We start from the raw sequence: 20,713 nt of genomic DNA, 5'->3' as shown, positions 1-20,713 counted from the left end.
CACTGATTCCCCTGGGATGTTGTTCTGTAATTTACACTATCCCCCAGCAGGGCTCTTCACCCAGGCTGACAAGAGGCAGCTCAGTGTTCGTGATTTGTCATTGCTGCTCTCCCAGATGTTGTTCAACATAGACTCAAGTTTAGAGAAAGGAGTGGAAATGGGTCATCAGAACTGCTCACAATCCCTGGAGGGTAATGGTTACTTGAATTTCTCAAACATTGTGGTTTGTAAAGACACTGTTATTTCATCTCCAGTATTAGTCAGAATGGGCTGTATTCTCCACATGACAGGGCTGGAATTATCTGTGTGGGTGTGTCTATGAATGAAGATGTCTGTCTGGGTGTGGGTGTGTGTCTATGAATGAAGATGTCTGTCTGGGTGTGGGTGTGTCTCTATGTTTGCCCATGTCCGTGTAAGAGACAGGGAGAGAGAGTGTGTTTGGATCTCTGTGTTTGGATATCTTTATGTGCTGCTGCTTCTTAGGTGGTTTGTCTCAAAGGTTCCTCTCCGGGTGATTTGAGTAGAATCATTCAGAGATTCTTCATCCTGGGTGAATCCACAGGCTGACCATCTGCTGTGTAAAACCTGACATCCACACCACTAGACCCACTTTTCCTGGAACAACATAAAGTGTTTGCTGCTTTCCTGATCCTTTCCTCTCTCTTTTCAATTGTATCACTTCTCATGATTCTGAATTTCAGAGAGGACAGACTCATCCCACTGAATGTCCTCCAAAGACAACCGCCTCACCTCAGGAATCAATCCAGTGAAATTTAGTTGCACAAAGACAGTGAGCAAATAGAACAAAGACCAAAAGAGGGAAATAGAGACACAGACAGAGACTGTTAGAGTGAAAGAGACTGAGCGAGAGTTACAGTCATAGTCATACAGTGCAGAAAACACCCTTCGACCCATAGAGTCTGCACCAACAATAGATACCACTAAACCCCATGCTAATCCTATTTTCCAGCACTTGTCCCATATCCTTATCTGAATGCTATAATATTTCAAGTGCTCATCCAAATACTTTTTAACGGTTGTTACGTTTCCAGCCTCCACTACCTTCCCAGGCAGTTTATTACAGATTCCCACCACCCTCTGATTTTTTTTTCTCAACTCCCCCCTGAATCTCTTGTCTGGCACCCTAAAGCTATGTCCCCTCATGCTTGACCCCCTCAACCAAGGGTTCTACTCACCCGGTCCATATCCTTCATAATCTTATTCACCACAGTCATGTCCCCCTCAGCCTTCTCTGCTCTAAACACTCTAAACCTATCCAGTCTCCTTATAGCTCAAATGTTCCATCCCAGGCAACATCCTGGTGAATCTCCTGTGTACCCCCTCCAGTGCAATCACACCCTTCCTATAGTGAGGTGACCAGAACTGCACACAGTACTCAAGCTGTGGCCTAACCAACATTCTATACAGCTCCAACATTATCTCCATGTTCTTATACTGTATGCCACCACTGATAAAAGCAAGTGTCTCATATGCCTTCTTATCTATTCTATTCGCCTGCTCTGCTACCTGAAGTGAATAAGTACCCCAAGCTCCTCTGATTTTACCTCGTGTCCTTCCTTTCATTAATTATTTCCTGTCTTGTTGCTTCTTCCAAAGTGCATCACTTCGCACTTATCAAGGTTAAATACCATATTTTTTTTATTCATTTGTGGGACATGGGCGTCGCTCGCTGGCCATCCCTAGTTGCCCTTGAGAAGGTGGTGGTGAGCTACCTTCTTGAATTGCTGCAGTATATGTGCTGTGGGTTTACCTACAATGCGGTAAGGGAGGGAATTCCAGGATTTTGACCCAGTGACTGTGACGGAATGGTGATATATTTCAAAGTCTACCACTGTTCTGCCCATGTGACCAACCCAACTATATCTTGCTGCAACCTACGACAGAGTGGGGTAGACTCTAAAAGGACCCTGGGTCTCTGGAATGCTCGTCCAGTAACAATCCCACCATGCACATTGGTAGATGTATCAATTGGTTTAATAATTTTATATATTAACCCTATAGTTCTGATTGTAATTGGATGACAAAATACAATTTTGTGTTGAACATTATCTCCTTCCTATGGCGGTCCTCTTACCCAGCATTCGCAGCGAGAGAGAATGTGCCGTATTGTCACAATAGCAGCCGCTTGCGCAGGCGCAGTACCTGATTCTGAGTGGAGCATGCGCTGTGCGGATTCGGACTGGCCCATGCGCAGTGTGGGTGCTGGAGCTGCAGGGAGGCAGGGAAGTGAGTGCAGAGGCTTCAGAAACAGCCAGTGGAGGAGGCCTCAAACCCGGAATAAGAAACCCCCGGGCCCGAGTTTGCACCGACCCGGGGGGTAATTGCAGCACCTCTACAATCGGGGAGGTGGTGGTAATATCAGTGACACAGCCTAATGTTCTGGGGACAGGGGTTCAAGTCCCATCATGGAGCTGGGGGAGATTTAAATAGAATTCACAAAACGCTGGAAAATCTGGAATATAATTTCACTTGAGTAACCATTACAGCTGTGAACAATTTAAAAAACCCATCCTGTTTATTCATGGGAATCTGCTGTCTCTCCATAGACTTGTCAACATGCGATTCAGTCTCTAACTGCCCTCCTCAGGGGCAGGAAATAAATGCTGGTTTTGGCAATAAAACCCACATCACATGAAATAGTGAAGGAGAAACACTGATAGACTTGGGTTAATGGCTGTCATCTCAGGACACAGGCACGGTTATCACTGTCCCTGTGAGAAAATGTGAATTTCTAACCTGGACTGACATTGATGGATTTTGGAGTCTCCTTTTCCAGAGGGTGAGAAGGGGAGGATTTACACACAGTAAACTCAAACCAAGAGAAATATTTGCTTCAATTTTTAACTTTGGACTTTTTTTTTACAGGATATTAGAAGTGCAGGAGTGGAAGGGAGAAAACTCAAACCAAACATCGCATCAGGATCTGACACTATCGCCTAAATTAGTGTAATCTGAACATCATTGGGTTTTGAACATGGAAGGGGAAAGCACGGTTAACAGTGGAGAGAAACCGTACACGTGTTGTGTGTGTGGACGAACATTCAGCCGATCATCTGGCCTGTTGAAACATAAATGCAGTCACAACAGGGAGAAACAATGGAAATGTGGAGACTGTGGGAAGAGATTCAGATTTCCATCTGAACTGAAAACTCATCGACACAATCACACTGGAGAGAGACCATTCACCTGCTCTGAGTGTGGGAAGGGATTCACTACCTCATCCATCTTGTTGACACACCGGCGAGTTCACACTGGGGAGAGACCGTTCACCTGCTCCAAGTGTGGGATGGGATTCATTTGTTCATCCCATCTGCTGAAACACCGGTGGGTTCACACTGGGGAGAGGCCATTCAACTGTCATGAGTGTGGGAAGGGATTCGCTACCTCATCAATCCTGCTGACACACCAGAGAGTTCACACTAGAGAGAGACCATTCAGATGCTCTGACTGTGGGAAGGGATTCCCTACCTCTTCTATCCTGCTGAAACACCAGCGAGTTCACACTGGAGAGAGGCCGTTCACCTGCTCTGAGTGTGGAAAGAGATTCACTGATTCATCCTACCTGCTGAAACACCAGAGAATTCATAACGGGGAGAGGCCATTTATCTGCTCCGAGTGTGGGAAGAGATTCACTCAATCATTCAACCTCCTAAAACACCAGCGAGGTCACACCGGAGAGAGGCCGTTCACCTGCTCTGAGTGTGGGAAGGGCTTCAGTCAGTCATTCATCTTGTTGAAACACCAGCGAGTTCACACTGGGGAGAGGCCATTCACTTGCTCCAGTTGTGGGAAGGGATTTATTGATTCATCCACCCTGCAGAGACACCAGCGAGTTCACACCGGGGAGAGACCATTCACCTGGTCTGATTGTGGTAAGAGATTCAGTCAATCATCCAACCTGGTAAAGCACCAGCGAATTCACACTGGGGACAGGCCATTCACCTGCTCCGTGTGTGGGAAGGGATTCACTCAGTCACCTCACCTGCTGAAACACCAGCGTGTTCACGAATGACTGCAAGGACTGGAGTTTGCTCTTAATCACATCAAGGTCCTGACTATTTTCATTGGTGTCTGTTTCTGCTGATAAATCCTAGCCCAGTTGGAAGGTTTATATTTTGGGTGGAACTCAAATACACAAGCTTTATGTTCAACACAGTGTGATGAATGCTTTTAATACCTCAAACATGTTAGTTCCATTTGAAGGGCTTCCCCCTCTCCCGTCTCCTCCATCCTCACCTCCAACAACAAGTGTGAGGAGCTCATGGAGTTTCTTTGTCACCAAGATTGAGACAATCTGATCAGCTGCCTCTGCTCCTTCCCTCTCTTCCATTCGCCCACCGGGCCAAACTGTCTTTAAATTTCCTTCTGGCCTGACTCCTGAACTCATAAATACAAACAGGAAGTGCTGTAAAAACACAGCGGGTCTGACAGCACCTCTGGCGAGAGAAACAGATTTAATGTTTTGGGAGGCACGGTAGCACAGTGGTTAGCACTGCTGCTTCACAGCGCCAGGGACCCAGATTTGATTCCCGGCTTGGGTCACTGTCTGTGTGGAGTTTGCACGTTCTCCCCGTGTCTGCGTGGGTTTCCTCCGGGTGCTCTGGTTTCCTCCCACATTCTGAAAGACGTGCTGGTTAGGCGCATTGACCCGAACAGCTTGTCTGGACTTGCAGAATCTCACTGGCTGTCCTGTCTAGAGACAATACACATCTCTTTAACCTGTGCTTAATGCTCCCTCCATTCACACTGTTTGCACCTTTAAGACTTGATTATCTGTAAAGACTGCATTCCAATCATTATTCTGTAAATTGAGTTTGTGTCTCTGTATGCCCTGTTTGTGAGCATTTCTCCACTCCACCTGACGAAGGGGCAGCGCTCCAAAAGCTAGTGGCATTTGCGACCAAATAAACCTGTTGGACATTAACCTGGTGTTGTTAAACTTCTTACTGTCTTTACCCCAGTCAACGCCGGCATCTCCACATCATGGATTCAGTTCTCCAGCTCCTGTCTGCAGACTGACAATAAAACCAATGGCTCTTATTGGGGGTGTTAGGGCCTCCAGCGGGTGTTTGTGAATCCTCCCCGCCCACCTCCCAGGGTTTCCTTCCTTCCCAGAGATCAGAGTCCTCATTGATTTGAGGCCAAAGTGTAACCTCTTATTTATTTTGCACATTCTCCTCGTGTCTGTGTGGGTTTCCTCCGGGTGCTCCGGTTTCCTCCCACAGTCCAAAGATGTGCGGGTTAGGTTGATTGGCCATGCTAAAATTGCCCCTTAGTGTCCTGGGATGCGTAGGTTAGAGGGATTAGTGGGTAAACATGTAGGGATATGGGGGTAGGGCCTGGGTGGGATTGTCGTCGGTGCAGACTCGATGGGCTGAATGGCCTCTTTCTGTGCTGTAGGGTTTCTAAGATTTCTTATTGTCCCCCTCCCCCATCCTCTGATGTGAACCATCCTCCAGTGGCTGAGCCAGGATGGGGCCGTTAACCTGGGCCTGTTCCCGGGAGGGAGGGAGGGAGAAGCCCCGCAGCTGCAAACCAGGGAGCTGACAATGATTCTGAAGGGTTTGCGGATCCACAAAGTGTTTCCAAATCCTCCCAGCCACCGCCTAACGCGTCTTCAAGACAGAGATTGATAAATTCTTGAATTCTCGAGGAATTAAGGGCTATGGGGAGAGAGCGGGTAAATGGAGTTGAAATCAACCATGATTGAATGGTGGAGTGGACTCGATGGGCCGAATGGCCTTACTTCAGCTCCGATGTCTTATGGTCTTATGGACTCCGCTTCTCCGGGACAAACAAGCGCCAAGGCCAGCAATGACACAGCGCATGCTCCACATCACAATGCCCGGGGATTGATTGACGGCAGCTCCGGACCAATAGGAAGAGGGGGCGGGGCTGGTCACCCAACCAATCGGAGTGAATGAGGGGCGGGACTGGAGGACCGAGCGGGAGCGGCTGGTCCTCCAACCAATCGCACTGAATGAGGGCCCGGACCAATAGGAAGAGTTCTCTATTCTTTGCATGGGAGAGATGCACATGCGCAGTAAGCAACGGCGTTCGCCTTATGGGTGACAGCAATTGGAGAGAAGTTCCTCTGTCTCATCAGCAGCCGGTAAGGATGCAGAAACATAGAGGGAACAATGGAACCGGCGGATGGACGTAGAGGGTTTGTAAATATCTGGTGAAGGCCTCAAACCTCGAATATGAGCCCGTAGGTCCCGTGTTTGCAGCTTCAGGTCTTTTTCCCGAGACGAAGCTCAGGTTAACGGCCGCCATCTTGATTCAGCGGGGAGCAGAGCGCACGCGTTGGTGTCTTGGTGACGCAACCGTGAGTGGGCGGGTCTTTGTGTTTCTGCTCCCACCGGGTCCTAATGCACCCATCGGGTCCTAATGCATACCAACAATGAACAATAGATTTTCAAACAGCTTCACCCACTCCCAGGCTGCACCTCACGTTTGCAGCCGAGAGAAGTTTATGGGTCATGTACATATTCAGTGTGAGAGGTTGCATCCCAGAGTACTTACATGAAGCGGTTACAAGGCTTTTGTACTCGTTGGAGTTTAGAAGGTTGAGGAGGAATTTATTGAAACTTACAGGATACGGCGAGGCCTGGACAGAGTGGACGTGGAGAGGATGTTTCCACGAGTAGGAAAAACTAGAACCAGAGGGCACAACCTCAGACGAAAGGGACGATCCTTTAAAACAGAGATGAGGAGGAATTTCTTCAGCCAGAGAGTGGTGAATCTGTGGAACTCTTTGCCGCAGAAGGCTGTGGAGGCCAGGTCATTGAGTGTCTTTAAGATAGAGATAGATAGGTTGTTGATTAATAAGCAGATCAGGGGTTATGGGGAAAAGGTAGGAGAATGGGGATCAGAAAAATATCAGCCATGATTGAATGGTGGAGCAGATTCAATGGGCCGAGTGGCCCAATTCTGCTCCTATGTCTTATAGCCTTTTCGTTACACTTCAGCCCCAGGCTCCTCATGTTTACATAGAAGCGGAAGTAGACCATTCAGCTCTTTGAGCATTCCCTGCCATTCATTATAGTCATGGCTGATCCTCAAATTCAATACCCTAATCCCACCCCCCACCCCATAATATCCCTTTAGCCCCAAGAGATATATCTAATTGAAATCAGGCTCTACTTCCACTTTTGAGGAACGCAGATCCAAAGATTCATGACCCACTGAGAGAAAAACATCTCATCTCTGTCTCTATGGGCAGCACTGTTTTTTAAATAGTGACCGCAAGATTCTCCCATAAGAGTAAACAACAGTTCTAACAAGTTTTTAGAAGGTATTTTGAGAGACAGGATCTACAGGCATTTAGAGACACAAGGACTGATTAGAGATAGTCATGTGAGTGACATTTAGAGACAGTATGGCTTTGGAGTGGAAAATCATATCTCTCAAATTTGATTGAGTTTTTTGAAGGAGTAACCAAGAAGGTAGATGAGGGCAGTGCAGTTGATGTTCTCTACATGACCTTTAGCAAGGCCTTTGACAAGATACCACATGGTAAGTTGTTGCATAAGGTTAAATCTCTCGGGATCCAGGGTGAGGTAGCCAAATAGGTACAAAATTGGCTTGATGACAGAACAAGTCTCACAACACCAGGTTAAAGTCCAACAGGTTTATTTGGTAGCACAAGCCACAAGCTTTCAGAACACTGCCCCTTCATGACAGAAGACAGAGGATGGTTGTAGAGGATTGTTTTTCAAACTGGAGGCCTGTGACCAGCGGTGTGCCTCAGGGATTGGTGCTGCGTCCACTGTTATTTATCATTTATATTAATGATGTGGATGAGAATTTAGGAGGCATGGTTAGTAAGTTTGCAGACACCAGGATTGTGGTATAGTGGACAGTGAAGAAGATTATCTCTGATTGCAACGGAATCTTGATCAATTGGGCTGACGAATGCCAGATGGAGTTTAATTTAGATAAATGCGAAGTGATGCATTTTGGTAGATCAAACCAGGGCAGGACTTACTCAGTTAATAGTAGGGCATTGGGGGGAGTTATAGAACAAAGAGATCTAGGGTAACAGATTCATAGCTCCTTGAAAGTGGAGTCACAGGTGGACAGAGTGGTGAAGAAGGCATTCGGCATGCTTGGTTTCATTGGTCAGAACATTGAATCCAGGAGTTGGGACGTCTTGTTGAAGTTGTACAAGACATTGGTAAGGCCATACTTGGAATACTGTGTGCAGTTCTGGTCACCCTATTATAGAAAGGATGTTATTAAATGAGAAAGAGTGCAGAAAAGATTTACTAGGATGCGAACAGGACTTGATGGTTATAAGGCGAGACTGGATAGACTGGGACTTTTTTTTCTGGAGCGCAGGAGGCTGAGGGGTGAACTTATAGCGGTCTATAAAATAATGAGGGACATAGATCAGCTAGATAGTCAATATCTTTTACCAGAGGTAGGGGAGTCTAAAACTAGAGGTCATAGGTTTAAGGGGAGAGATAAAAAGAGTCGAGAGGGGCAATATTTTCATACAGAGGGTGGTGAGTGTCTTGAACAAACTGCCAGAGGTAGTAGGAGAGGCAGGTACAATTTTGTCTTTTGAAAAGCGTTTAGACAGTTACATGGGTATGATGGGTATAGAGGGATATGGGCCAAATGCGGGCAATTGGGACTAGCTTCGGGGTTAAAAAAAGGGGCGGCATGGACAAGTTGGGCTGAAGGGCCTGTTTCCATGCTATAAACCTCTATAACTCCTCTCCACATCCAAGACTTTTCAGGATGTGAAAGGTTTAAATTAAGTTGCCTCTTACTCTTTTAAACTCGAGCAGAAGCTAAACTCGAGCAGAGACTGTCTCACTGCTCCTCATCAGACAATCCACCTATTCCAGGTGTTAGTCGACTAAACCTTCTATGAACTTCATCTAATGCACTTATATTTTTCCTTAAATAAGGAAATCGATAATGTAGACATTGCTCCAGATACAGACTCACCGTGTGCAACTGAAACATAACTTCCCAGCTTTTACTCCATTCCCCTCATAACAAATGATAGCTTTCTGAATTACTTGTACCTGTATTTTCTATCGTGATGGATTTTGAACACTTTTTTGTGACAGGGGGTTAGAAAGGGAGGATTTACACACAACAAGCTCAAACCAAGAGAAAATGTTGTCTCTTCTGATATGGGCTTTCTGAATGGGACAAGTAGGTAGATGTGAATGGAATGTTTCCACTTGTTGGTTCTTCCATTACTGGGAACCATGAACAGACAACAAATAAATCAAACAGGAAAATAGGAGATGTTTCTTTCTTCAGACAGTTGTTAGAATTTGGAACTCACTGCGACTGGAAGTGGTTGACTCAAATACTTTAGATGCTTTCAAAAGGAAAATATATGAGCCTATGAGAGAAAAGGGATTGGAAAAATCAAGTGAAAAGCTGAGATGTGGTGATCAGAATGAGAGGAGACTCATGTGGAGGATAAACTCCAGTACAGACTCGATAAACCGAATGGCCTGTTTGTGTATTGTCACAGACAGAACAAACAATTCTCCTTCCCTGTTCAAAGACAATAACAATCAGCTCTGAATGATCCGAGTGACTGTCAGATCTCAACGTAATGTTTGGTTTGTGTTTTCTTGCTGTAAATCCTCCTTTCCAATATCCTGCAAAGGGAATTTACAAAAGTCATCACTGTCAGTTCAGGATAGATATATTCATAGAATTCCACAGCTCGGAAGGAGGCTATTTGGCCCATCAAGTCAACTCTCTGACAGAGCATCCCACCAAGGCCCCAACAACATAACCCAACTTATTTACCCCACTAATCTCCCTAACCTACACACCCTGGGGGGAAAATGGATAATTTAGCATGGCCAGTCCACCTAACCTGAATATCTTTGGACTGTGGGAGAAAACCGGAGCACCTGGAGGAAACCCACGCAAACAAGTGGAGAATATGCAAACTCCACACAGCAGCACTCCGAAAGCAAGTGGCGTTTGCTACCAAATAAACCTGTTGGACTTTAACCTGGTGTTGTTAAACTCCTTACTGTGTAAACTCTACACAGACAGGTAACCACGGCCAGAATTGAACCCAGGTCCCTGGTGCTGTGAGGCAGGAGGACTAACCACTGTGCCACCGTGCCAGCCACGTAATTCTTTGTAAACTTATTTTGCAGGAAATAGAAGAGGAGGATTTGCAGTCTGGACAAACAAATCTCACGTCAGACAGAGTCAATCAATTCATTGGGATTTGAAGATTTGTACATCTGAAGGGATTTAATTGACCATCTCAGTTGGAAACTGGTGAGAATCTGTTTCCTTGCTCCTCCTGTGGGGAGGGATTGATACAGCTGGAAAACATGCTGACACGACAGCGAGCTCGCAATAGTGAGAGTTCATTCACCTGCTCCGTGTGTGGGAAGAAATTCATGTGTTCGTCCAACCTGCTGGCTCACCAACTCGATCACATTATTCAGAAGCCTCTTCAAAGCTCTGACTCTGGGCAAAGCATTGAAACCTCTGAGGAACAGGCCCAACACCAGCTCCTTCGCACTGACGAGAGACCGTTCAGCTGCTCCCACTGCGGGAAGAGGTTCAGCCAGTCCTCCCGCCTTGCAGAGCACCAGCTCCTTCACACACACGAGAGACCGTTCAGCTGCTCTCACTGTGGAGAGTCATTCAGCGACTCAGTGCATCTCACTGAGCACCAACAAGTTCACACCAAGGACAGGCCATTCAGCTGCTCCCAGTGTGGGAAGAGATTCACTCAGTCCTCCCACTGCACCGTTCACCAACAGATTCATTTTCAGAAGAGACATTTTAAATGCTTTAAATGTGAGAAGACCTTCAAAAGAAGGATTAGTCTGCTGAGACACCAGGGCACTCACACTGGGGAGAGACCATACGTTTGCCCTGTTTGTGGGAAAGCATTTACTTGTTTGCAGCATCTGCTAAGTCACCGGCCTATTCACACCGGGGAGAAGGCATTCAGCTGCTCCGTGTGTGGGAAGGCTTTCACGGAGTCATCCAGCCTCCGGAGACACCGCCGCATTCACACAGGGGAGAAGCCGTTCTCCTGCTCCATTTGTGGCAAAAGATTTGCTCAGTTTTCCTCCTGCAATCAACACCAACACATTCACTCTGATAAGAGACCTTTTCAATGCTCAGAATGCAATAAGACCTTTAAAAGAAGTGATGATCTGCTGAAACACAAACGCATTCACACCGGGGAGAGGCCGTTCCTGTGCTCTGTGTGTGGAAAGGGATTCGCTCAGTCATCTGGCCTGCTGAGACACCAACGCATTCACACCGGGGAGAAGCCGTTCACCTGCTCTGTGTGTGGGAAGGGATTCACTGATTCATCCTATATGCTGAAACACCCGCGGGCTCACACTGCGACAGAACCGTTCACCTGCTCCCTGTGTGGGAAGGGATTCACTGATCCATCCCGCCTGCAGAGACACCAGCGAGTTCACACTGGGGCAAAACCTTTCAACTGCTCCATGTGTGGGAAGGGATTTAATCAGTATTACAGCCTGCTGAAACATAGACGACTTCATGTGTGACCGGCAAAGTTGGATTCTGTTGTTTCTGCGCCCTGAGATAAACAATAACAATTGGATGAATAGGGGAGGCAGCGGCACAGTGGAATTATCACTGGACTCAGGGTAAGGCTCTGGGGACCCAGGTTCAAATTCCACCACAGGCAATGGTGAAAGTTGTATTCAATTAAAATCTTCAATTAAAAGTCTAATGACAAACCTCAACCTTTAATCAATTGTCGTAAAAACCCATTTGATTCAGTAACGTCCTTTAGAAAAGGAAACCTGCCGTCCTTACTTGGTCAGACCTACATGTGACTCCAGACCCACAGCAATGTGGTTGACTCTCAAATGCCCTCTGAAATGGAGGGCAGTTAGAGATGGGCAAGAAATGCTGGCCCAGCCAGTGACGTCTACATTCCGTAAAAATGAATAAAACAAAGTTCCTCGGTATCTCAGTAACCTCCTCCAGCCCCACAACACTCTGTGTAAATACAAGTTGTTGATGATTATACCCTGAGATCGATAACGTGAACCCGATTCCCCTCGTCCGCCAACTCGGCAACTTCTTCACAAAAAGTAAAGCACATGGGATTGGGGCTGTTGTACTGAGATGGGTAGAAAACTGATTGGCAGACAAGAAACAAAGAGTAGGATTAAACGGGTCTTTTTCCAACTGGCAGGCAGTGACTATTTGGGTAACGCAGGATCAGTGCTGGGGCCTCGGTTACTCACCTGCCATGGGTCTTGTTTTTTTTCCCTTGTTTATTATACATCATTTTTAAATTGTTGCTTCCTAAGAATCTAATTTAAAACCATGGATAAACTCAAACCACTTTTGGAAAATCTGTGACTCTCTGATCAAGAATCTTACTGACCACTGCATACCATTCTAGTCATCGTATTATTAAAAAAATATCCAGGCACTGGAGAGGGTGCAGAGAAGATTTTAATTATGAGATTTTAATGTAGACGGTAGCTCACCACCACCTTCTCAAGGGCAATCAGGGATTAGCCATAAATGCTGGCCAAGCTCGCAATGCCCACATCCCAGAAATGAATTTCAAAATGTGTGTTTTTTTATCAGGAAAGGATTGACAGGCTAGTTCTTCTTTCTTTAGAAATGAAGGCTGAGGGGTAACCTGAGCAGAGGTCTTCAAATTTATAAAATGCTTCGATACAGAAATAGTGTTTCCTCTTGTGGGGAAGAGCAAAAAGTAAAGTTTATTTATTAATCACAAGTAGGCTTAGATTAACACTGCAGTGAAGTTACTGGGAAACTGGAGACAATCAATATAAAACAGTCACTAAGAAATCCAATCGAAAATCCAGGATAAATTTCTCTACACAAAGAGTGGCGAGAATAGGGAAATCACAACTACAGGGAGTGAAATGAACAGTATAGATGTCTTTCAGGGGAATCTCAACAAGTACTTATGAATGATTTTATAGTTCATTCAGGATTTATTTCAAAACGACTAAAAGTGACAGGAGATAATTTGCAGGGTGTGAGACTCTGTGTGTGAGGGTGTCTGTGAGTGTGTGTTGCTTTTCATTGGTGTCATAGAAACCTTCCTCTTTCTGAGCAGACAATCTGGCTCCTGAATGAGGTGAATTGTACAACTCAGAGATTCTCCATTCAGAATGACCATGTGCTGTGTAAAACAGGCATTCGGCCTCTGATCTTCGGGTAAGCATTCTCCAAGGCGGCCTTCACGACACAACAACGCAGAGTCGCTGAGCAGAGACTGATAGCCAAGTTCCGCACACATGAGGACGGCCTCAACTGGGATCTTGGGTTCATGTCACACTATCTGTAACCCCCACAACTTGCCTGGACTTGCAAAATCTCCCTTACTGTCCTGGCTGGAGACAATACACATCTCTTTAACCTGTGCTTAATGCTCCCTCCACTTACATTGTCTGTACCATTAAGACTTGATTACCTGTAAAGACTTGCATTCCAACCATTATTCTGTAAATTGAGTTTGTGTCTTTATATGCCCTGTTTGTGAACAGAACTCCCACTCATCTGACGAAGGGGCAGCGCTCCGAAAGCTTGTGTGGCTTGTGCTACCAAATAAACCTGTTGGACTTTAACCTGGTGTTGTGAGACCTCTTACTGGGCTTACCCCAGTCGAACACCGGCATCTCCACATCATGGAATCTCTCTCCACAGTTGCTGTCAGACTTGCTGAGGTTTTGCAGCATTTTCTGTTTTGAAGTCAGTGCTTTGCTGTGTTGTCTCTGTGCTCCATCCCCACTCTGATTGTATTGGAGCCTGTGTGTGTCATTGTTACACTCAGAGTAAGTCAGTGCTTTGCTGTGTTGTCTCTGTGCTCCATCCCCACTCTGATTGTATTGGAGTCTGTGTGTGTCATTGTTACACTCAGAGTAAGTCAGTGCTTTGCTGTGTTGTCTCTGTGCTCCATCCCCACTCTGATTGATTGTATTGGAGCCTGTGTGGGTCATTGTTACACTGAGACTCTGTCACTTATTATTGGACAAACAGCAAGCCACCGTCACAATGCCCGGCTGATTGACGGTAGCCCGGACCAATGGGAAGAGAAGGGGCTGGAGGACCAGCCTTTCCCGCTCGGACCTCCAACCAATCACAGTGAATGAGGGGCGGAGCCCGCTCTGACTGGAGCATGCGCATTGTGGGTAATGGCGACGGAGACGGGCTGTTTTTTCGGCTCGGAGATAGATTAGCGGTGATTGACGGTACGGAGGGGGCGAGGGATCTCGCGGGTGGACGGAAACGCTGCGTAAGCAGCTTGTGTCAGCCACGAACCTCGGTAAAGAGCTTCACGGACCCAGTTTGTACCGAGCGGTACCGCAGCTCCTCATGGTCGGGCCGTGTTCATGGCCGCCATCTTTATTGGGGGCAATATGCAACAAGGCGCATGCGCAGGCCGGCATCGTTTTACGGGGTAATATTGTCAATGAGTGGGAGGGGCTTGTTCCCCAGTGTTCAGAATGGAGACAACTTGTCCATCAAACTGCATCAACCCCCTGAGTCCCAATGTCTTATTGACGAGGCAGAGCGGTGGCAGAGAAGGAAAGAAAGGGAAATAGCTTTGACAAACGGTCATCTGGCCTCAACGTCAGCTCTTTTCTCTCCTCACAGATGCTGCCAGGCCTGCTGAGATTTTCCAGCATTTTCTCTTTTGGAAAGGGAAATAAATTCTGCTTTCCAGATCCCACTATATCATGAGATTTCTTTCCCATTCATCTTCTGTTTCACCATCCTTATAGGCAGCGAGTTCCAGATCGTGTGCTCTCCCTACCCAAGTATAAATCTTCCTCAAATGCCTGCTCTATCACGATTCAAATAATGTCCTGTATATTACACTTTTATCCAGTATTGTAGACATCTGTCTGGCGGCTGCATGGAGATTTCCAGCTCTCTGTATCCAGGACAGGAAGCAGTGAGCATGGATCTGTCAATCAGCACCTTCAGGAGAATTGGCAGGGTGAATATTAGATACAGCAGAGTGAGAATGGAGGGAGAGTGTGTGGGATGGAGATTTGCATCTTTTGGGGAATGAGAGAGGAAAGAATGTTCCATAGAAACTAGAACTGTCTGTTCTGAATTTCTATCCTGTACTGACTGTGATGACTTATGTAAATTCCTTTTACAGGATATCAGAAGGTGAGGATTTACAGACAGAAATCTCAAACCAAATGTCACATCAACATCTGACAGAGGCCTCAATTCGTCGGGACCTGAATATTATCGACATTTGAATCCAGAATGGAAATGTTTCTCTGTTCTGTCTGCTTCAGGAGATTTCAAATTTCAGTGTGACTGGAAAAGCACCGAAATACACACACACACCCGAGTAAGAGTGCTCCAGTGCACTGAGTGTGGAAAGAGCTTTAATCAGTTACACAGCCTGAAAATACATCGCAGCATTCACAGCGGGGAGAGACTGTACCCGTGTTCTGTTTGAGTTTAACTAATTGTTTAACCTGGAGAGTCACAAGGACACCTGAACCATGGAGAAACCGTGGAAATGTGGGGACTGTGGGAAAGGATTCAGTTTCCCATCTCAGCTGGAAATTCATCGACGCAGTCACTCTGGGGAGAGACCATTCACCTGCTCTGTGTGTGGGAAGGGATACACTCAGATAATTGATTTACAGAGACACCAGCGAGTTCACACTGGGGAGAGGCCATTTACTTGCTCTGAGTGTGGGAAAGGATTCACTCGGTTATCCAGTCTGCAGAGACACCATCGATTTCACACTGGGGAGAGACCTTTCATCTGCTCTGTGTGTGGGAAGGGATTCACTCAGTTAATTGATTTGCAGAGCCATCAGCGAGTTCACACTGGGGAGAGGCCATTCACTTGCTGTGTGTGTGGGAAAGGATTCAGTGTGGCATCAGGCCTGCGGAGACACCAGTTAGTTCACACTGGGGAGAGGTCATTCACTTGCTCTGTGTGTGGGAAAGGCTTCAGTCAGTTGCCCTACTTGCTGAGGCACAATGTCACTCACACCCAAGAGAGACCCTTTAAATGCTCTGACTGTGGGAGGGATTTCAAAAGCTCTCAGCTAATGATGTCCCACCAGCGCATTCACACTGAGGAGAGACCTTTCAGCTGCTCTCACTGCACAAAGAGATTCAGATCGTCATCTGCCCTGCGGACACACCAGCGAGTTCACACTGGGGAGAGGCCATTCCCCTGCACCGTGTGTGGGAAGGGATTCACACATTCATCCCGACTGCAGAAACACCAGCGAGTTCACAAGTCAGAGTCATACCGTACAGAAGAGGCCTTTCAGCCCATCGAGTCTGCACTGACAAAACTATACTAAATTTACACTAATCCATTTTCCAGCACTTGGCTGATGGTGTTTGAACTGTCAAAACATTCAAGTGCTCATCCATGTGCTTTTTAAAGGTTGTGAGGTTTCCCGCCCCCACTACCCTCCCAGACAGTGAATTCCAGACTCCCACCACCCTCTGGGTGAAAACATTTTTCTTCAAATCCCCCAAAACCTCCTGCCCCTCACCTTAAAATGATGCCCCCTCGTTATTGACCCGTCAACTAAGCTTCCTGTCGGCTGCTTCCTGTCCACTCTGTCCATACCCCTCACAATCTTATACACCTCAATCATGTCCCCCCTCAGCCTTCTCTGCTCGAAAGAAGACAATCCAAGCCTATCGAGTCTCTCCTTATAGCTCAGCTGCTCCATCCCAGGCAACATCCTGGTGAACCTCCTCTGCACCCCCTCCAGTGCAATCACATCCTTCCTATGGTGAGGCAATCAGAATGAGTGCAAACTGGGGTCAAGCAGGGCTGCGTCATTGCACCAACGTTCATCCCCACCTTCCCTGCAGCAACACTCCACCCCAGCACCGTGAAGCTCCCCACTGGAGTCCAGCTGGCCTACTGGACCAGTGGGAAACTTTCAATGTCTGACCCCTCCAGGCCAGAACCAAGACCAGCCCAGCCTCAGTCATCGGGCTGCAGTACGCAGACTCTAAGGGGGGTTGGGGGGAGGTGATGGCCGAGTGGGTATTATTGCTAGACTATTAATCCAGAAATTCAGCTAATGTTCTGGGGGTCCGGGTTCGAATCCCGCCACGGCAGATGGTGGAATTTGAATTCAATTAAATAAAATTAAGAACCTACTGATCATCATGAAACCATTGTCGATTGTCGGAAAAACCCATCTGGTTCACCAGTGCCCTTTCGGGAAGGAAATCTGCTGCCCTTACCTGGCCTGGCCTACATATGACTCCAGAGCCACAGCAATGTGGTTGTCTCTCGAATGCCCTCCAAGGGCAACTAGGATGGCAATAAATGTCCCATAAATGAATGAAGAAAATGCGTACTTGATTTGATTTATTATTGACACGTATTAGTACACAGTGAAGAGGATTATTTCTTGCACGCGATACAGAAAAACCATAACGTACATAAGGAAGGAAATGAGAGAGTGCAGAATGTTACAGTCATAGCTGGGGTGCAGAGAAACATCAACTTAATGCGAGGTAGGTCCATTCAAAAGTTTGATGGCAGCAGGGAAGAAGCTGTTCTTGACTCGGTTGGTTCGTGTCCTCAGACTTTTGTTTCTTTTTCCCCGATAGAAGAAAGCGGAAGAGAGAATGTCCGGGGTGTGTGGGGTCCTTAATTATGCTGGCTGCTTTTCCAAGGCAGTGGGAAGTGTCGACAGTGTCAATGGATGGGAGGCTGGTTTGAACGATGGACTGATCTTCGTTCACGACCTGAGTGAGTCTGTGCGCACACTCAGAGGTTGATCAAGGGCATTTTTACAGTAACTTCATTGCAGCGTTAATGTAAGACCACTTGTGACACTAATCAAAAACCTTAAACTTATCTACAAACTCGTCGACATATTCACTGAGACATATGAGAGAATGGGACTCAGATTAAACATCCGGGAAACAAAGGTTCTCGACCAGCCCACTCCTGCTCCCCCTCCCGACCATCAAGATCCACAGTGAGCCCCTGGGTAACGTGGATCATTCCCCACACCTCGGGAGCATCCTGTCGGCACGGGCAGGCATCGACGATGAAATCCAGCATCGACTCCAATGCGCCAGTGCAGGCTTCGGACGCCTGAGGAACAGAGTTCAAAGCCCGAGACCTCAAATCCAGCACCAAGCTCATGGTCTACAGAGCAGCCGTGGTCCCTGCCCTCCTGTATCCATCAGAAACATGGACAATGCGCAGCACACACCTCAAATCCCTGGAGAGATGTCACCAATGTTGCCTCCACAAAATCCTGCAAATCCACTGGCAGGATAGGCTTACCACCGTGACTGTCCTCTCCCAGGCCAATATCCCCAGTATCGAGGCACTGGTCACACTTGACCAGCTGCGATGGGCGGGGCACATTGTCCACAAGCCCCACACAAGACTCCTGAAACAAGTGCTGTACTCCGAGCTCCACAATGGCAAGCTGTTGGAGAAAATTTCTAATAGGTTGGAGAAATTTTAAACCATGAGGCATCTCAGACACTAACAGAACCACCAGCATTGAGTTCAATGACTAAATCAGACTGAGAAGCTAACAAGGGAACAGTCTACACATGTGAACACAGTAAGAGATTTAAACAAGTAATTCTGATTTAGACATGAATTTTCTGATTTTAAAATGTATGTTAGCTGTATTTTTAAAAGCAATTGGAAACTTTAGCCAAAGGCAGGCTGCTGCAAGGCATGATGGTACAGGGATACTTACAGACAGGCTACATTCTTCGGAACAATGAAGCCACAGAATGCGCCAACCTTTTCAAGGAAGTTTTTAACAAAGTTTCTAAAGGCAGCTTCATGAATATGATTGATTCACACTGGCCAGACAAGACAGTGTCTTCTCAGACGTGAAAACGTGCATTTGTCTGGTTTGGCCAGTGACGGAATAAGAGCCGATTGGAACATTAACTTTGACCTTTGTAGCTAAGCTTCTGAGGTTGCTCAGCAACAAGGGGAAGCAGAGTCAGCAATAGGGGGAGGAAGTGTCCGGATTCTACGGACCAATGAAATCCCATTATGTCAGAGGGTAAAATGCAATTGGTTAAAGTATATGACGTGTAATTAAGGATTGATTTGTATTGAAAATGATTGGTTTACACCTGATGAAAGGCAGGAGAATTGATATGAAGAATGTATTATTGATCTATCCTAATGATTGTCAGAGTTATTAGATCAGGATGCTTCTCTTCTCGAGCAGGATTAACACCGTCCAATAATTTCTCCCTTCAATCGTTGGTCAAATAGAAGATATGTCTTTAAACTGGGGCACTGGCTTTCATGAGTCTTTGTATTGTCTGAAGGTTTTGGCAATACCTGGTCTCCAGTGGTAACGTACCCAGTGTGTTTTGGGAATGAACTCAGAAGAATCATTCAACACTCAAGCCTGATTCAATTGACAAACAGTTTATTGAGTTATGCCAGTGGGGAGAAGTATGCCTGTCTGGAGACAATACACATCTCTTTAACCTGTGCTTAATACTCCCTCCACTCACATTGTCTGTATCTTTAAGACCTGGTTGGCTGTAGAGATTCGCATTCTAATCAGTATTCTGTAACTTGATTTTGTGTCTCTGTGCCCTGTTTGAGAGCAGATTTCCACTCCATCTGACGAAGGAGCAGCGCTCTGAAAGCTAATGGCATTGGCGACCAAATAAACCTGTTGGACTTTAACCTGGTGTTGTTAAAACTCTTACAGTGGGGAGTAGCCACAGGGGCTGACTATGTACAACTCCACCCCACAAGGAAAATCATCAATTCTTATACAGTTACTCAGCTCATCCCAGCTGGACACAATCCAATCAGAATGGTTATAGATTACATACCTTATATATAGGTCCAATCAGTTAGTATCTGGGCATCATGGGGCTTTGTGATCATCTCATGAACAGATCGGTGCCCCCATCATGATGTTTTCCAGACCCCCATATCTACCATCCCTGGTCTTTCTTTGTACATCGACTCTCTTAGTTTGAAAAGGGTGGATTAAAAGTTCTCAAATGGATATCGGTGCCCTTCCTTTGTTTTAATCGAACAACCACACAGTCTGGGAATCATTTCATAAGAACATAAGAAATAGGAGGAGGAGTAGGCCATCTAGCCCCTCGAGCCTGCCCCGCCATTCAATAAGATCATGGCTGATCTGAAGTGGATCAGTTCCACTTTCCCGCCTGATCCCTATAACCCCTAATTCCCTTACCGATCAGGAATCCATCTATCCGTGATTTAAACATATTCAACGAGGTAGCCTCCACCACTTCAGTGGGCAGAGAATTCCAGAGATTCACCACCCTCTGAAAGAAGAAGTTCCTCCTCAACTCTGTCCTAAACTGACCCCCCTTTATTTTGAGGCTGTGCCCTCTAGTTCTAGTTTCCTTTCGAAGTGGAAAGAATCTCTCCATCTCTACCCGATCCAGCCCCTTCATTATCTTATAGGTCTCTATAAGATCTCCCCTCAGCCTTCTAAATTCCAATGAATACAAACCCAATCTGCTCAGTCTCTCCTCATAATCAACACCCCTCATCTCTGGTATCAACCTGGTGAACCTTCTCTGCACTCCCTCCAAGGCCAATATATCCTTCCGCAAATAAGGGGACCAATACTGCACACAGTATTCCAGCTGCGGCCTCACCAATGCCCTGTACAGATGCAGCAAGACATCTCTG

The 20,713-nt window shown here is 46.5% G+C and overlaps 4 protein-coding genes across 5 annotated transcripts in view; 3 read left to right on the top strand and 1 right to left on the bottom strand.

The window, feature by feature from the left end:
• LOC144483993 (uncharacterized) overlaps nucleotides 1-1,235 on the bottom strand; it is a 33,658-nt gene extending 32,423 nt beyond the window's left edge. The window contains exon 1 of the mRNA XM_078202569.1: nucleotides 1,197-1,235. Coding sequence (XP_078058695.1) covers nucleotides 1,197-1,235 — 39 coding nt within the window. The remainder of the gene's footprint in view (nucleotides 1-1,196) is intronic.
• A 965-nt stretch (nucleotides 1,236-2,200) lies between these two features.
• Nucleotides 2,201-4,943, top strand: LOC144483955 (uncharacterized). Its single transcript, XM_078202524.1, has 2 exons — nucleotides 2,201-2,338; nucleotides 2,887-4,943. Exon 2 carries the CDS (start codon nucleotides 2,996-2,998, stop codon nucleotides 4,031-4,033), a length of 1,038 nt encoding a protein of 345 aa, XP_078058650.1. The 5' UTR covers nucleotides 2,201-2,338; nucleotides 2,887-2,995; the 3' UTR covers nucleotides 4,034-4,943.
• A 1,154-nt stretch (nucleotides 4,944-6,097) lies between these two features.
• LOC144483950 (uncharacterized) lies at nucleotides 6,098-11,674 on the top strand. The gene is made up of 2 exons (XM_078202511.1): nucleotides 6,098-6,133; nucleotides 10,173-11,674. Exon 2 carries the CDS (start codon nucleotides 10,356-10,358, stop codon nucleotides 11,559-11,561), a length of 1,206 nt encoding a protein of 401 aa, XP_078058637.1. The 5' UTR covers nucleotides 6,098-6,133; nucleotides 10,173-10,355; the 3' UTR covers nucleotides 11,562-11,674.
• Nucleotides 11,675-14,190: 2,516 nt separating this feature from the next.
• On the top strand, nucleotides 14,191-17,385 carry LOC144483964 (uncharacterized). Of its 2 annotated transcripts, none has more exons than XM_078202538.1 (2): nucleotides 14,191-14,261; nucleotides 15,190-17,385. In XM_078202538.1, exon 2 carries the CDS (start codon nucleotides 15,540-15,542, stop codon nucleotides 16,359-16,361), a length of 822 nt encoding a protein of 273 aa, XP_078058664.1. In that variant the 5' UTR covers nucleotides 14,191-14,261; nucleotides 15,190-15,539; the 3' UTR covers nucleotides 16,362-17,385. The 2 variants fall into 2 exon arrangements, with proteins under 2 accessions (XP_078058664.1, XP_078058663.1); XM_078202537.1 differs by having other exon boundaries at nucleotides 14,198-14,335; nucleotides 15,182-17,385.
• Nucleotides 17,386-20,713: the final 3,328 nt, after the last annotated feature.

The sequence above is a fragment of the Mustelus asterias genome, unplaced genomic scaffold (assembly GCF_964213995.1).
Source record: "Mustelus asterias unplaced genomic scaffold, sMusAst1.hap1.1 HAP1_SCAFFOLD_85, whole genome shotgun sequence".
NCBI classification, from domain to species: Eukaryota; Metazoa; Chordata; class Chondrichthyes; order Carcharhiniformes; family Triakidae; genus Mustelus; species Mustelus asterias.
This window is presented reverse-complemented; position numbering and strand designations above follow the sequence as displayed.